This window comes from Lagopus leucura, unplaced genomic scaffold (assembly GCF_019238085.1).
Source record: "Lagopus leucura isolate 7727_CA_CO unplaced genomic scaffold, USGS_WTPT01 Super-Scaffold_100034, whole genome shotgun sequence".
Lineage (NCBI taxonomy): Eukaryota > Metazoa > Chordata > Aves > Galliformes > Phasianidae > Lagopus > Lagopus leucura.
In genome coordinates, this window is record NW_024962283.1 from 2,522,453 (window position 1) to 2,537,863 (window position 15,411).

At 48.6% G+C, this 15,411-nt stretch overlaps 2 protein-coding genes across 2 annotated transcripts; one reads left to right on the forward strand and one right to left on the reverse strand.

The window, feature by feature from the left end:
• The first annotated feature begins 110 nt into the window (after positions 1 to 110).
• On the forward strand, positions 111 to 9,833 carry VPS26B (VPS26, retromer complex component B). Its single transcript, XM_042882577.1, has 6 exons — positions 111 to 387; positions 3,527 to 3,683; positions 4,771 to 4,935; positions 5,149 to 5,324; positions 5,998 to 6,140; positions 6,653 to 9,833. The coding sequence occupies exons 1-6, from the start codon at positions 165 to 167 to the stop codon at positions 6,797 to 6,799; spliced, it is 1,011 nt and encodes a 336-aa protein (XP_042738511.1). The 5' UTR covers positions 111 to 164; the 3' UTR covers positions 6,800 to 9,833.
• A 401-nt stretch (positions 9,834 to 10,234) lies between these two features.
• THYN1 (thymocyte nuclear protein 1) lies at positions 10,235 to 15,392 on the reverse strand. The gene is made up of 8 exons (XM_042882632.1): positions 15,269 to 15,392; positions 14,645 to 14,723; positions 13,433 to 13,662; positions 12,882 to 12,950; positions 12,098 to 12,190; positions 11,364 to 11,459; positions 10,588 to 10,738; positions 10,235 to 10,472 (listed from the first exon to the last, which is right to left on the reverse strand). The coding sequence occupies exons 2-8, from the start codon at positions 14,685 to 14,687 to the stop codon at positions 10,426 to 10,428; spliced, it is 729 nt and encodes a 242-aa protein (XP_042738566.1). The 5' UTR covers positions 14,688 to 14,723; positions 15,269 to 15,392; the 3' UTR covers positions 10,235 to 10,425.
• Between the last annotated feature and the right edge of the window lie 19 nt (positions 15,393 to 15,411).

A 15,411-nucleotide genomic window follows, 5' to 3' on the forward strand; every position in this document is an offset into this window, starting at 1 on the left:
GTCCGCCGTGCCGCACCGGCATTCGCCGTCCGTGCCGCATTGCGGCCCCTCCGCCCCAGCGGTGAGCGCCCGCCGCCCGATCCCGGCGGTTCCCGGCCGCCGTCGGCCCCTCCGCGTTCTCGTCCCCGCGGGGCTCTGTCCGCGGTGCCGCCCCCGCCGGCACAATGAGCTTCTTCGGGTTCGGGCAGAGCGCGGAGGTGGAGCTGGTGCTGAGCGACGCCGAGAGCCGGCGGCGGGTGGAGCACAAAACGGAGGAGGGCAAGAAGGAGAAATACTTCCTTTTCTACGATGGGGAGACCGTGTCCGGCCGGGTCATCCTCACCCTGAAACACCCCAACAGGCGGCTGGAGCACCAGGGCATCAAAGTGGAGTTCATCGGGCAGATCGGTGAGCGGGGCTGCGCGGTGGCGGTGCGGGGCGGCGGTTCCGCACGTGTGCCGGGTGCTGAAAGTGGGTTACGAGTTGCACGGAGAATCCCCGCGGCCAGCAGCCCGGCTCCTCGCTTACAGCTCCAGGCCTTTTCCAGGTCGTTGTTCCCTTGTCCTGTTTCTTTCCCTTCTGCTCAGTCACTGATGTAAATCCCTTGATAAATATGCACTGAGATGGTGTGAAATTCGGTGTAAAACTCCATCCTGCAGGCTCAGGGCTTGGCTGGAGGGCCTGGTGCTGACAGCTGCTCGGTAGCACTCTCCAGACTGTGTCCGTTTGCCACTGCTTTGGTTAATGCACGGCACAATGATTGCTGTGTGCCCATTGGTCTCCACGCAGCAGCGACACTCAGGGCAGAGGATGGCAAATCAGGTGGTTTTTCATGTGCATTTCACATCCCCAACTGCACCTTCTCCCCCTGCTCCACCGTGCATAGCAGTGCTGCAGCTCAGCTTTCCTGAACCCTATGAGCTGTGCTATGCAGTGTCCATCTCCAGCTCTGCTTCGCCCTGATGAGCACACATCATGGCACAGACAGGCCGCTGACTTTCTGTTGCTGGCAGCCAGCAGCTCTATGTGCATGTCCCCAATTTGGATGTAAGCATCTCCTGCGTGCTTGGAGGCTGCCACACCCACTCCTCAATCTGATGGTGACTGCAGCATTCCACAGCCGTGGCTGAGATCCACAGCCAGGGTAACTCTGAGATGTCTCACAGCATCACTGCTCTGTGCTGATGCACGAGCTGAGCCATGCTTGTGTGATACTGTGCCCTTCTGCACTCAGGTTTAACCCTGAAAACACAAGCTGTACGCTTGCAGCCTTTGCACTGTGAATCACACGCTGTAGGAAATGGAACTGGAGATGTTCCTGCTCAGAGATGTTTTTTCAGTTCTTTTTCCTGGCCTTGTTTGTGCGTAACGCCCTGTGTAAAGGAAGGATAGGCTGAGAGAGCTTGTGAACGCTCGAGTGCAGGTGAGCATGTTGCTCAGAGGGAGCTGAAGGCTTCCTGCTTCATTATGATCCTCGGTGGAAACGAGGCATGGACTTTCTACTCCACTCCATGCTGCCTTGCATGCCTCTTTTCCCCCATTTGGATATATTTGGAACAACACCCTTGAATTAATAAGCATTGCCATAGGCAGTGTGTGCTCGGAGCTGCTGTGTCCTTTGGTTCTGCCCTTTGTGCTGGTTAAGGTGTGGAAGCTGGTATTGCTGATGGCACTCCCTGCATGCTTTCCATCTCAACACAGCTCTCCTTCTGTTCGGACTCCTCGCTGCCATGAGGTCAGCACGTGTAAAACATGAGTTACCAGCTGAAGGGTTGAGACGTGGGGATGGGGCACAGGGAGTGCAGCAGTTCCAGGCTGAGTGCTGGAGCCCAGCCTGGGAGCACAGAACCCGCTGAAGATTTCAGTTCACCTGCAGTTACTGTGCCTTGAGCGTGCCAACCAGATGTTGGCGGGTTGGTTTTTAAACCTTTCAGCTCCAAAAGCTGAAATTGCAGCTTATACCTGTTTGACATGTGGAAATCTTCAAAAGTGTGGGAAACATCAGTTCTTTCTCTTCAAGGTGCCAATCTCTGCCCTTCTGAGCTGGCAGAGAACGTAGCAAGCTGACGTTCACCTCTCCTTGCCTCCTGCATCGTGTGGGAAGATGATATTCATTCCTCCTTACGTGGCACGAGGCTTTTCCATGTCACATCAGTGAGCACTCCCCTCCCAGTGGGCACATATGGCACTGCTGCCCCACAGCTGATCTGTGTGTGTCACCCTGCTGCCCAGCCTGATGAGCTCCATGGCGCTTCTGTGTACATCTCAAGGAGCAGAGAACTGAATCTTGCTGCTGTTCCTGAACTCTTGCAGTCCATCCCAACAGCCTCTTCTGCACAGCTCAGTGCTGATGGTAAACCTGTGTGTGCCATTCAGTTTTTGCTTTCTCATCAGAACGTATCAGCTTGGCTGAGGCTTTACTTTTGGGAAGGACTGCGTGGGTGTCTTGCATTCACACAGCTCACTCACAGGGCTGGGAAGGGCAGATTTCATTGATGGTTATGCGTAATACACAGCTGCAAATGGAAATTGTGGAGTTTAAGTTGCTGTTGCTCTGACTTGGGAGAGAGAAGTTTGTTAAATGTAGAAGGAATTGTGCATTAGAGGAGGAGCCTGCAGTCCCATGTCATGCAAGGAGCTTGCGTGGCAAACTGGAGCAGTGTGACCACATGAGTTGAGCTGGTTTGGGCAGTGCTCCCAAAGTGAATGCTCTTCTTTATTGATGTTTACCTGTTCTCTCGGGGCTGATGGACACACACGTTTGGTTGCTATGCACTGAGCACTGCCTAAGTGCAGAATCAGTGAGGATCTGTGCTGTTGTTGTTCTCTGGTGTGAATCAAAACTGAAGCAGCACCAGCTGGAAGCATCCTAGCACTCCATTTTTGCTCTGTCACTGCTGCTCCATAGAAGCAGTGATGTTTTTCCTTTCATTATAGTGCCAATGCCTTTGGCCTTGAGTATAAGGCTGTGTAGGAAACGATGAGAGCTGCTGAGTGTTTGCTGGCCTTCTGTTCTGAATGCATTGCTGTTCTGCTTTGAATTATGCCTTAAGCACATATAAGAGCCAATGTCTTCTGGCATAAAGGTGATGCAAGCTGTAGGGCTGCTCTGAGTGTAGATGAGCGTGGGAAAGGTTAGCAGTAAATCAAGTAAATATACTAGGAACCTGAGCTGGTACAGAACAACTCCTTTCTTATTCCTGACTTTGGCATCACTGTGTTCAGTTCAGGCATCCATTAATGTGTGTAGCTCTGCTGACTGGTAGAGCGAGCAAATCACTAATTGTGCCTAAGCAGCAGCTTGCTGTACTGGCTCAGTGGTTGCCACACATGAGGATCCGGCTGTCCCAGCCACAGTGGTGGCATGTGCTCAAGTTCTGGCCTACATGGAGAGCAGTGAACAAGTGCAGTGTGCTGCAGCCGTGGGCTCCCCCAGCAGGTTCTCTGGGCAGTGCTAATGATCTGGACATGAGCGTGGTTCGTAGCTGTGAAATCTGCATATCCTTACTGTGTGTTGTTCCTTTAACGTGGACTTCAATCTTCCTAGAGCTCTACTATGACCGAGGAAACCACCATGAGTTTGTGTCCCTGGTGAAAGACCTGGCCCGTCCTGGGGAATTCACTCAATCACAGATATTTGACTTTGAATTCACACATGTGGAAAAACCTTATGAGTCCTACACGGGGCAGAATGTGAAGTTGAGGTGAGTCTCCTCCCTTTGTTGACCCCTATTCTCAGTTCTGTGTGCAAATCCTGATGCTTACCGTAGTGCTACTGGAGTGCAGCATCCCTTCCAAAACATCCCTGTGAGTTTATAACGTGACTCCAAACGAAATTTGATGCTCTGAATTGTGAAAGGCTGTCTCTGAGGGCTTTTATAAGCATACATCAGGCTCAAAGGAACCTGTTTGGCCCCATTTCTGTGACGAGAGAAATCAGCCCCTTCTGAATCTACCTAATATTTTCCAGTTTACTTGGTAATTAAAAAAATGAACCACAAAAGAAATTGTTTGCTTTAGTCCTCAGCAGGGACATTTTCACCATCGTGTAATCAGTCTTGTAGACTTTAATTGTGCTCTATATGCAAACAGATGCCTCGCTGGTATCTCATTCATATGTTGCAAGCTGTATTTCACATCTGAGCGCTCCAATTGACTTCACATCCAGTCACTGGCTTCAGAGGGTGGGCTGGAAAACTGTGAGATCTGCAGCCCCTGGAGACCAATGTGATCTCACTTCTTGCAAAAGGACAGTGGTTTTCCATATGTGTTCTGCAAGCTCTTATTGAGATCCCCAAAATGATACGTAGGTAATTCAGGCTCACAAATGCACGAAAGCTTAGAAAAGTCTTAGAAACTGTTATTCCATTTGAAAATTCCCTTTTGGCTTTGCAACCTGTTGGCTGCTCCAGAAGCCAGGGTACTTTGAGGGAAGATTGAGGTTGGATGTCAGGGGGGATTTCTTTACCGTGAGAGCAGTGAGGTGCTGGAACAGCTGCCCAGAGAGGCTGTGGATGCCCCGTCCATCCCTGGAGGTGTTCAAGGCCAGGTTGGATGGGGCCCTGGGCAGCCTGGGCTGGTATTAAATGGGGAGGTTGGTGGCCCTACATGTGGCAGGGGGTTGGAGATTCCTGATCCTTGAGGTCTCTTCCACCCCAAGCCATTCTGTGATTCTGTGATACTGATAAGCTTATTTGGATACCCCAGTGCAATCCATTCAGCCCCGTGCTCCTCCTTGCTTCATCTCCATTACTCCTATGCAGCACTAACAGGAGGGGGGTTCCCTTGCAGGTATTTCCTCCGAGCGACTGTCAGCCGCAGGCTGAACGACGTGGTGAAGGAGATGGACATAGTTGTGCACACTCTTAGCACCTACCCAGAGCTCAACTCCTCTATTAAGATGGAGGTTGGGATTGAGGACTGCCTGCACATTGAGTTTGAGTATAACAAGTCCAAGTAAGTGTCTCAAGAGCAGCCAGTGGTGGTGGGGAATCTGCTACAGGGGCTGCTTTCTTTGGTAGCCTGAAGCTTGTATCTCAAATGCATTTTCTTCACACGCTCCACCTTATGGCTGGGGCTGAGGATAAGAGCAAAGTGACTCGTGGGCTCTTTGCTGTCCTGATCTGCTCCGCGATGCTGACTGTGGTGCTTTCCTCCTTCGTATGCCAGGTATCATTTAAAAGATGTGATTGTCGGTAAGATCTACTTCTTGCTAGTGCGGATCAAGATCAAACACATGGAGATAGATATCATCAAGAGAGAAACGACGGGGACTGGACCCAACGTTTATCATGAGAATGACACAATAGCTAAATATGAGATCATGGACGGTGCCCCTGTGAGAGGTGAGAAAGCAGATGACTTTGAAATTCTTCTCCTCGAGTCTTTAAGGGTGGGAATATGAATGCTGCTGCATTTTCAGCTGACTCTGTGAGCTCACTAGAAATATGCATCCTGTTTTACAGGGGAACTCATGGTCATTTATGTGGGTGATAAAATAGGACCCTCTTCCTTCTCTGGAGTGATGGGAGGAATAGAGGCATAACAAGTAGCAGTGATTTTACTTAATTCTTTAATGAAGGAGTGGCAGAACCAGGAACAGATGTAGATTCACAGTTGGATTGGACCACCAGTTGGCATTGCTGCAACTCAGGGCAGAACGTGTTCTACTTCAGCTCCAGCCTTCTGTGCCACTTGTTTTTCAGTTCCACTGCCCAGCAGAGTTACCTGCCACAGAAAAATGTCACTTTGTTTGTTCCTGCAGTGCTGTTTTGGTGCAGGTCACAAACAAATTCTGCACTGTTAAAGCTGAGGTGAAATAGCTGCTGCCAGTAGCAGGATCTGGCAATGGACCATGTGTGCTGATGGCTTTTTGAAGGAACTTGAGGTCTGTCAGTTCATTTTGGTCCCCTTCTGGAAAGTCACAAAGTTTGATGTGTCCCAGTGAAATGTCGTTTTGCTGGCACTCCTAGTTTGTATTTCCAGGATCCCATGCTGATGGTTTTGTGCTCTTTGTAGGGGAGTCCATTCCCATCAGACTCTTTCTGGCTGGCTACGAGCTGACTCCAACAATGAGGGACATCAACAAGAAGTTCTCAGTGCGTTATTACCTCAACTTGGTGCTGATTGACGAGGAAGAGAGACGCTACTTTAAACAGCAGGTGAGAAAAGCTGTTTGGTCCTCTCAGACCCACAGGCTGTCACTGAGCACCTGCTGGGTTGCTGGGGGGGAGAATAGAAATAAATAATTTTTAATAGAGTATCTGTAAGGACTGGACAGCTTAGAGCATGCAGAGAAGGCCTAGAAGAGATGGTCCACACGGGTCGGATCTGTGTTGTGCTGGGAATTCATGTAGAAGGCGCTCACCCAGTAGTAATTCTCATCTCTCTTGCTCCAGCGCTTTGATTTATTGATTCTGATGTAGTTAGCAGTGGCAATGGGACAGATCGGCCCTGGACATCCATTGGGTTTGCCTCCATGCCCAGATCCAGGGGAGGAGTGCTCTACCCAACTTTCAGGAAGGCAGCGTAGCCTGTGGAAGAGATGCCAGCATGGGCAAGTTCCCACTGGGTGCAAGCTGTGCTGGGCAGCTTGGTTCAGCCTTTGGGTCTGGGTGGGGCTGGGGGCAGGTCTCACAAGCCCTGACAAGCCGTGCTGGATGTGTTGCTGCAGGAGGTGGTGCTTTGGAGGAAAGGAGACATAGTGAGGAAGAGCATGTCCCACCAAGCAGCCATCGCCTCCCAGCGGTTTGAGGGGACGTCCTCACACACGGAGGCCAAGACCCCCAGCCAGCCTGCAGAGAACAACGGCCGGCAGTGAGAGGCCACGCAGAGGAGGGCTGCTGTGGAGCCAGCGGGGAACAGCAGCGAGGAGGAAGAAAAAAAACACTTTGGAGACTTTGTGGAAAAAAAATAACCAGTTTTTGAACTCAATTCCTTTCTTCAAAGGACTAGCAGGGTGGGAAGGGGCTGGGAGGGCAGGGTGAGGCGGAGCACTGGTGGTGCAGGGTTGAAGTTACCTCAGTGCTTCTCCATCAACTACATTCCTTGGGTCGGCTGCTTTGAGGCGCATCTGGAGGCTGCGGAGCTGCCTGATCTCCTCTTTGCCCCGAGACCCTTTTGGTGTGGCTGCAGGGAAGGAGAGAGCAAGTGAAAGCCAAACCTGCTGCGGCTCAGCGGTGCAGAGGTTGCTTTGGGACTGCGTGGGATGGATATTTTTCTTGCCTTTCAGAAATCTGCACAAGGGAAAATGAAATGAAAAACAGCATTTAGTTGGAAGGTAGAGGAGGGAGTCGGAGACTGAGGCGCAGCCTGCTTGGAGTGGCTTCATCTTATCCCCTCACTGCCTCCTCTTCCTCTTCGTGTTGGCGGTGGATGCTTTGTCACAAGCAGTTATAGAATGTAGCAGTGCCACGCAGCCCCTTTGCTGGTGGGACACGGGCAGCAGGACGGCTTGTGTGTCCTTGTGGGAGCTCCTGGCCGTGTGCTGGGCTGGGGGGAGCTGGGCTGGTTGACATGTGAATCCAGTAGGACGTGGAACAGAGGTGGCACAGGCTGGGCAGTGCAGTGAGGGTCAGGAGGAGCAAGCGGTGGTGCTGGGTGGTCGAGAAGTCAGGGCAGGAAGGCTGCAGGCTGAGAGCAGTGCCTTCTGAGCGCTGTCTTTGAGATTCAGCCTTTGGTTGCAGTCCCAGCTGCTGCTGCGGAGCAGGGCAGACCAACCTCGGGAGGTTGGAGCACAGTGTTGGGATGTGAAAAATACTGTGGGAGTGAGTTTGTACTGCACATGCATGCTGATGCTTTGTGTCCTTGTGACAGAGCAGGCATCACAGCAGGGCAGAGAGCAGTACAGAAACGTGTGTTGTATTGTTTGCTCTCTCGCCTGCAGAATGAGGGTTGGTAAGGCCAGAAAGAGGATGCAGTTGTTTAAGGAGCTCGTGGCTGATGCATGCTGCTAGAACAAGCCAAGCAGGAGCTGGAAGGATGGTAGAGTTCTCAAATTCCAGAGAGACATTCTTGAGGCCTGAGCTGAAGTCACCAGTGAGGTCTGAGGGTGTGCCTTGAACTGAGAACCTGAATGCAGTTGTGGTTGTTTTTGTTTCTTTTTAATTCTAAAATAAGCTGCTTTTAGTCTTCAGCTAAGTAGAATCATGAGAACATTCCCAGAATGGAATCATTCCTCCATTAAAAATTAGAAATGGCTTTGTGGATTTGATTGAGTTTGGAGAATATCCATCCTGTTCAGATGCCCTTCGGGGAAGCAGGTGGTTGGAGCTCCTACCAGATGGAGGGACAGCACTGCACTACATGCTGGGATAGGAGCTCCATCAAGTGGGATTTGTCTGAGTTTTTCTGCAAGTTTGTGGCTCGCTGTGGTTTTGTCCAGCTGCTTTGATTCTGGAATGAACCTCCTCTGCCTCTGTCCTGCAGCTGAATGTAGAACAGTTGTCTTGCAGCTGGGAAATGGAAGCATCTTCTGCTTCATTTAGTCGAATGATGCTGGTGGAGGGAATGGGGTCAGGGTGGGAAGGGGAGCTTTTTATGTAATAAGACAGCTACTGTATTTCAGTGATCAATGTGTGTTTCTGCTTGCCAAAGTAAGTTATCTTTTAATCACCATGTGTAAGGTTGTGGTTTTTAGTAGAGCTGGGCAGTCTCGCTCTGTTGTAGAGGACACTAATGAACTCATCTCTGCTGAATGCTCGTGTCACACCGTGTTCTGCTCTGTAATAGTGAAGACGTGACTTGCTCTTCTTTACATGAGAAGTGTGTGCCATGGGCTGGAGCCGTGTGCTCCTCAGACTGAAGCAAAAGCTGAGACAACTACCTTGTTACGCCAGGGCAAGGGGAGGTGATGTCTGCAGGTCTCACCTGGCAAAGCAATCTGGTTGTTACTTTGACACTCACTTATTCTACTCCCCCTCTGTGAAGGGGGAACCACCTTGCTGTGGCAATACACAATCTTTGAGAGACAAGTGGAGCTCCTGCAGGAGCCTCAGGGGATAGCAGACTATCTTTCCACAGCTAAGCTGAGCACAGCAGCAACCAAACCACCCTCTGCTTGCCCTCAGCTCCCCTCCAACTTAGAATTTTTCCCCTCGTGAATTCCTTTTGATTGTAGGCCATGTGGTATTAAAGAAACCCCATGGATGAAAATGTCTTTGCATTCCAGGAGTGGTTTGTTTACTGTCTGAGCAGCATCAGTACAGTCTGACAAGATAATGCACTGTAAGGAGATTTCAATTAATCATCTGTTCATCACTTCTAGAGAGCTTGCTTAGAATGAATCACAGAATGGCTTGGGTTGGGAGGGACTTAAAGATCATCTAGTTCCTCAACTCCCCTTCCATGGGCAGGGTTGAAAAAAAGTGCATGAGCCCATATGGCTTTTTGTTTTGTTTTTTCCTCCTTTGTGCCTCTCTCCCCCGTGTCCCCAGCTGCGAAATCACAATTTAGAAACGATCCCCACTTTTCATCTGAGGATCGTTTAACCCGTTGCCCACTAGGCCCTGTTTGTCTGGGGTGGAGCAGATGTGCTGGGCAGGTAAGTGGAAGCATAGAACAAGGTACTCTAGGAAAGCACTTCATTAGCACGGCGGGGGGCAGACACTTACTGAGCTGTGTTCCCCTGAGCTGGATGGTTCTGTTCATTACTTGGGTCATTCCCTCTCTCCTAGGCAGCTTCAGGTAGGGGGGAGCGGGCAAGTACTAAACCAAGCAGTGCAACTTGTAATTAAGCCTCTGCTGTGTTTACATGTTTCTTAATTCGTCGTCTTTTCAATGGCTGTATTTTAAAACTTGTTTTTTTTTTTTGTCTCTCCAATTAAAAAAGAGCCAGCCTTGGCCGTCAAATGCTGTGCATGAGTTTGTCTGATATGATTTGTAGTGCCTGGCCTGGGTTTTTTCTTTTATGGCATTAAGGCATTTTGCTTTGATACAGTCTTTAGAAAGTATGTCACTGGTGCAAGCCATGCCTACAGAGGACACACAGCCTAAAAATTAGCAGGCTAATTTCTCTTTTCTGATGTCACTGCTAAAGCAATATGGGAAATTTTGTACCTGCAGGAAGTTAACAATGGTCTGCTTAGCAGTAATTAGGTTAGATGTGTATACACCAAAATTTTCTTGCTCTTCTAGAAGCAAAGTGCCATCTTTCTGCAGAAAAATGTCCCACTGCAGTGCATGCAACTGCACTGCATCCTCCAGAAAGGAGAAGAAATTGCAGAACGTTACCACTGCTAAAATTGAGTAGCTTCAATTGATTCTAAAAGGCTTTATTTAAAAATAAGCAAAAAACAACAACAACAAACAGTGTTGGAGTAAGGAACATAAAGCTTCAAATCATTTGCAGGCTTGTTCTCCTTGCTGTGGCTGAGTAAACTTGAGAATTATGCTGGTTTAGGAGGAGGCATCGATGGGCTGGGTACAAGCTGTGCTGCTGTCAGTTTCTTAATGTGGCTTTTCCTCTTCCAGGCTCAAGACAAAATCAAATTCCTCTGTATTGGGAAGGTAAGGAAGAGAGAGTTGTAAGTGGGACTTCCAAGTTGTCTACGTTGGAGGCTGCCTCTCAGAAAGAGTGGCACTGAGACCAAAGGAGGAGAAGGCTTTTACCTTGTGTCAGTGGTTGGATGGAAAGACGTTGTCTTGAGAAGAGCATCATGTTCTTTAGGGGCCCTCCATCTGCTTTGTGTGCCAGGTGGTGAGTCTTGATTTCAGAAAGGGGGATGAAGCGTTTTGTCATCCGCACAAACTGGACATCCACCTGGCAGGGGATGAGCAGCAGAGGAGCATGGATGAAGAAGGATTTAGCATCCAGATAACACATAAGATCTTTGGGGAAATGAGGATTTTAAGCTGAATCAAATGACCAGTGTACAGCATCTTGTAATGGTACGGAAGTTTTTTCTTGCTGAAGGCTGAAAATCTCAGATGCTTCTGGCAGGCCACTTGTTTACATCAATCTCAGCACCATGCACTAGAAACATACCTTTATGTGGTCACAGACAATATAAAACAAAGCTGCAGGTTTTATAGCCAGCTTGTGAGCAGTCACTTCCTTATAATGTAGTATGAATCAAAACCATAGTTTTCATTGCTACAGACTAAGAGTAATGCTTGAGGATGTTTGTTCTTCCTGACCCAGAATTCTGCAATGGATGCAGAACTGACCTCCATGCAAGGAAGATCTGAAAATGCAGTGAGATGCATTTTGTTGTGGAAGTAACAGAAGAGTAGAGAAAACAATCAGGATTGGGTTTTCTCTTGATGGAGAAAAAGGTAGGTAGGCTAGGGCAGAAGCTTCTGAAGATATGCAATGTAAGAGGCTCCTAACTGCAGTGGGATCAAACACAGAGTTTAAAATGATCATATTTAGTTTGCTATGTTACCATGGACCATTTGGGGTTCTCTTTTCTGCTGGAGGAATCGTAATGAGGATCCTTCTGATCGAACTGTGTGTGATCAGGGTATGCTTCCTTTACAATCTGAAACAGAATGGGAGATGAATGTGAGATAAACTCAGTTAAATGCTGTTGTCAGCAAAGGGTATGAAATGCCCCTGAGAAAGCTGTGCCTAGACTGAAGAGGAATAATGCTGGTGCAAAAGTGAGCTTTGCTTTCTCTGAAATCCATTCTAACAGATGTATTTCCTTCCTTTAGATTCCTTGGCTGGAAGCTCTGCAGGACAGTATGGATGTCAATGGAGCATCATCATCTCTTTAGAGAGCAAAGTGGAGGGAACACGAGTAACAGAGGAAAACTGGGTACAGATCTTAATGAAAAAGCTTTCCTGTGCCCTAGGCTTCATACCACTGCCTTGCAGAGTCAGCACAGCAGAATTTAGTGAGTTAGGTACCAATCAGAAGCCATGAGTGCAGAGCAATGTTCTGCATGGCTGGAGATGCTCTGAAATGACAGCAAGGTAACAGTGGTGTGGTTTCATTTCTCCAAGATGCTCACTGCAATACATACAGTGAGCCCAGATACCCTAGGCCTATTTGCTGCTCTGATTAGACTTCCTTTTGCACTCCTCTGGTTGTGAAACAGAAGTAAGGCTAACAAACTGTTTGATAACCCACTGATTACTTTTTTTCCCCCCCAACACATAGAATGGGGCACTCACCTTGACAATGCCAACAATGCCAGGCTCCTTGCAGTTACTGTGATAGAAGAACGCCTGTTGCCCAAGTTTCATGGCTCTCAGGAAGTTCCTTGCCTGTCAAATTGAAGTGAGAGACTTTGAGCAGTTGATATAAAACTCAGGATTTCTTAAACCTGCTAGGAACAAGACCTAACAACAGGAGAGAGGTATGAGCTTCAGTGCTATTCATACAACTCTCCTATGTTGGTCATACAGATGTTTTATACTGCAGTGAAATGAAATAAAGGTAAAGAGCAAGGTATTCTTTGTTAGAAGGTATGAGGGACTGTAACAGCTCAGACGCCTTCATTTGGTGATAGCAAGAGACTGCAGTTAGCTGTCAGCAAGCAGCCAGCAGGGCAGACTGTGTTAGGCAGAGGTAGTGCATGTAGCTTTCCTTTGCACAGGAATCCTGGACCAGACAGAGCAGACAGCTGCACACTGACAAGGCACAGCGTTTGGCTCAGTTTCTTGCTTAGAAGTGTCAAGGGAAATAGAAGCTGATCATCTGTGGGACCTGAGAGAGATGAAGCTAAAGAAAAAAAATGGACGATTTAAGAGAATATTACCCAGCTTGCATCTATGTTTAATTTAGAGATAATTAAGCAGTTTTGACTCCTGACAGAAAACAGCTGTCAAAGCAGGCAGACTACATCAAAAGAAAATACTTCAGCACTTCAGGCAAAGGAAACAAGTCATCTGTGAAGAGAGAGAACATTTGTCTACTGATACTTCAGTGACTCAGCCTTTGACACCTGCTTCTTACCTGGTAGTTTCTTACTCCTTCCCAGAAGGTTGTCTGATTGGGCTGAGCCTTCAAGTCTTCAATGCTGAACTGCCAAGTGCAATGAACACACAGGTTAAGTCCAGGAGGCAGTTTGATCTCTGTTGCCTTACTGTCTGTTCTACCTAAATGTTTGTAGCTCCTTCAGTTATTGTTCAAACTTCACAAAAACCTTTGGTTTTGTTCCCATGGGGTTTAAAGAAAAATCCTCATGAAGAAGGAATGCTTTACTTAGTGTAAGGGCAGAGCCTGAAACAGCTGTAGGTAGCAGGGACTCCATCTAAGCATTCTAAGGACCCAATTTCCTCTTTAAGTATCAAACCCCTTCAGGTGAACAGAATTATCTTGTCCTTTTTTTCAGGAAGACAAGTGCTTTTAGAGAAGGACCAGAGACTCAATAGTGTTGATACTGCAACTGTGTGATCCTGTAATTCAGCACTCTGGTGCTAATGCTCCAGTGAGGAGTGAAATTGCTTCTTTACTTTGTTGACTTTGCTGAATAAGAATACTAGAGAATGGGTGTCAGTGCTTACTTTCACATCCACTCCCTTCTCAAGCCTGCTCTCTGGTTCCGATTTCAGAAGCCAATGGCAATATGTTATCTTGCTTTCCTCCCCACCAGAATCAGACTCTTTTGCCTTTTTCCAGTTCTTCCATCCTGACTTGGAGCTCCCAGCTGGAGGTTTCGTGGACTTTTCCTCTTCCTCCTTATCTTCATTCTCCTCCTCAGTCTTGGCAATTTTAGCATCAGGCTCCTTTTTATCTTAAAAGAAACGAGGAAGAAAAGACCATTCTGGTAAAACAGAATGTTTCTGATAAGGATTGGTGCTGGAACCATTTTAGTCACCCATGCTGTCATATGAGTCCAATCAGAAGTTTGGTGTGCCCTGGATCGTACATGGAAGGTAGCTGCTTTACTTATCACTGTTTCTGCACATTTCTAGTTTGCACCCGAAATACAGATTTTGTTTCTTGTTGTGTGCATAAACAAAGCCAGGATAGACCATACAGTCCTCATGAAATGTTACTTGAGGGTTTTTTTTTAATTATTATTAATTGCTGAGAAATTAACAGCTGGCCAAAAGAAGTCAATTTAGATCAGTCTGATAAATAACAGGAAAATTCAGCAGCAAAGGAAACTGTTTTGGTTACTGCATTAGCTAGAAGCCTCATGTTAAGGCATTTGCTGTGCTTCCAGTATGGAGGGAGCCCCTCTGCCTGTTTGTCCTGAATGTACACAGCAAAAAGCAGTGATAAAAGGGAATGAAGGTGGTTATCTGCTGGAGCCTATTCAACAGATGAGTAGCACAGAGGAGCCAACTGTTTAATTCTCTCATCTTATGTTTTAAGCATCAGATAACACTGCCTTAAGTGCAAGGCTTTTAATCATTTTTATTTTGTGTTTCCTGCAGATGGTACCACATCATTTCTGTGCCACTGAACCGGGTACACTTTGACCGACCAGCTCTAGCATGCAGGCTCTGAGAGGTCTTAATAAATGGATGAGTCACATTTCTTAACTGTCTTGTGCTGAGAATACACCACTGTCCCTCTCTTACATCTACCAGACTTGTCTCAGTCACACATGGATGCTCAGCCCGCTTTTTACAGAGGAAATGCTGTCTCAAATCTGTCCCAGATCTGTCTCAAAGACACGTGGCTTGAAAGACACGACGGTTATATGGCTGTACTTGCAGTGGAGCCCCGTGTAAGAGATGCTCAATTAGTCAGGACATAGCACAGACCTGCTACTGCTCCTTTGTCTCTCTTTCTGCTTGGCCAAGGCATCTCTGGGCTCTCTGAATCCTCTTCACTGAGAAGCACCTGCGGAATGAAAGAGGGCAGATTACTGGCAAGCTGAGGGAAAAAAAAAAAAAGTTGGGATAGCTGAGAGAATGGAAAAGCTGTGCAGTAAGTGCAGTGTATTCCCTCCCCTGAGCTCAGCCATTTCCTCTATCAGTGCAAATCCTGGCACCGGTTGAGGACCACACCCGGCCTGCCCTCCCGAGCCGCGCTCTGATGGACGTTGGCAGCAGGGCTGCTTTTCCCCACAGCTGTTGAAGGAAAGTCCCGAAGGCGCTCGGCCTCGCAGCACGGCCGTTTTCTGCCGCGTAAGAGGAGCCGTGCTGCGAGGAAAGCGAAAGCAGCTCGCTCGCTGCTCTCCGTCCAGCCTGCCCAGCGCGCAGCTCGTTGCACGCGAACGTTTGGTCAAACGCAGCGCGACTTGGCCGCTGGAACCGCAGCCCCGTTCTGTCGGCAGCCGCTGTCAGAAGTTACGTGGCTCTGCGCCATCCTCCTCCCGTCAGTCCGGCCGCCACCAACTTTCCCCCCGCCCCGCACCCAGCGTCCCGTCCCACCGCTCCCCTCACCGGCTCCGGCCGCCGTTCGGGTTAAGGATGCTCTCGCTTTGCCCGAGCTTCGGCGCGGGCGGAGGAAACGCGCCGTCCCCCGCCCTGTTGGAGTCGGAAGTCTGTAACCGTTATGCAAAAAAGGCATCGCCCGGCGGCTCGCC

Bases quoted from the DNA above. Each gene is read 5' to 3' on its own strand.
- THYN1 (XM_042882632.1), bottom strand. From the start codon at position 14,687: ATGCCTTGGCCAAGCAGAAAGAGAGACAAAGGAGCAGTAGCAG. The intron at 10,739-11,363 runs GTAACATAGCAA...ATCCCCTGCCAG, and splicing joins AGAACCCCAAATGGTCCATG to GTGGATGTCCAGTTTGTGCG. The intron at 10,473-10,587 runs GTAAAAGCCTTC...TTCCCAATACAG, and splicing joins CATCCAACCACTGACACAAG to AGGAATTTGATTTTGTCTTG.
- VPS26B (XM_042882577.1), top strand. From the start codon at position 165: ATGAGCTTCTTCGGGTTCGGGCAGAGCGCGGAGGTGGAGCTGGTGCTG. The intron at 4,936-5,148 runs GTAAGTGTCTCA...TTCGTATGCCAG, and splicing joins TTTGAGTATAACAAGTCCAA to GTATCATTTAAAAGATGTGA. The intron at 6,141-6,652 runs GTGAGAAAAGCT...GTGTTGCTGCAG, and splicing joins GACGCTACTTTAAACAGCAG to GAGGTGGTGCTTTGGAGGAA.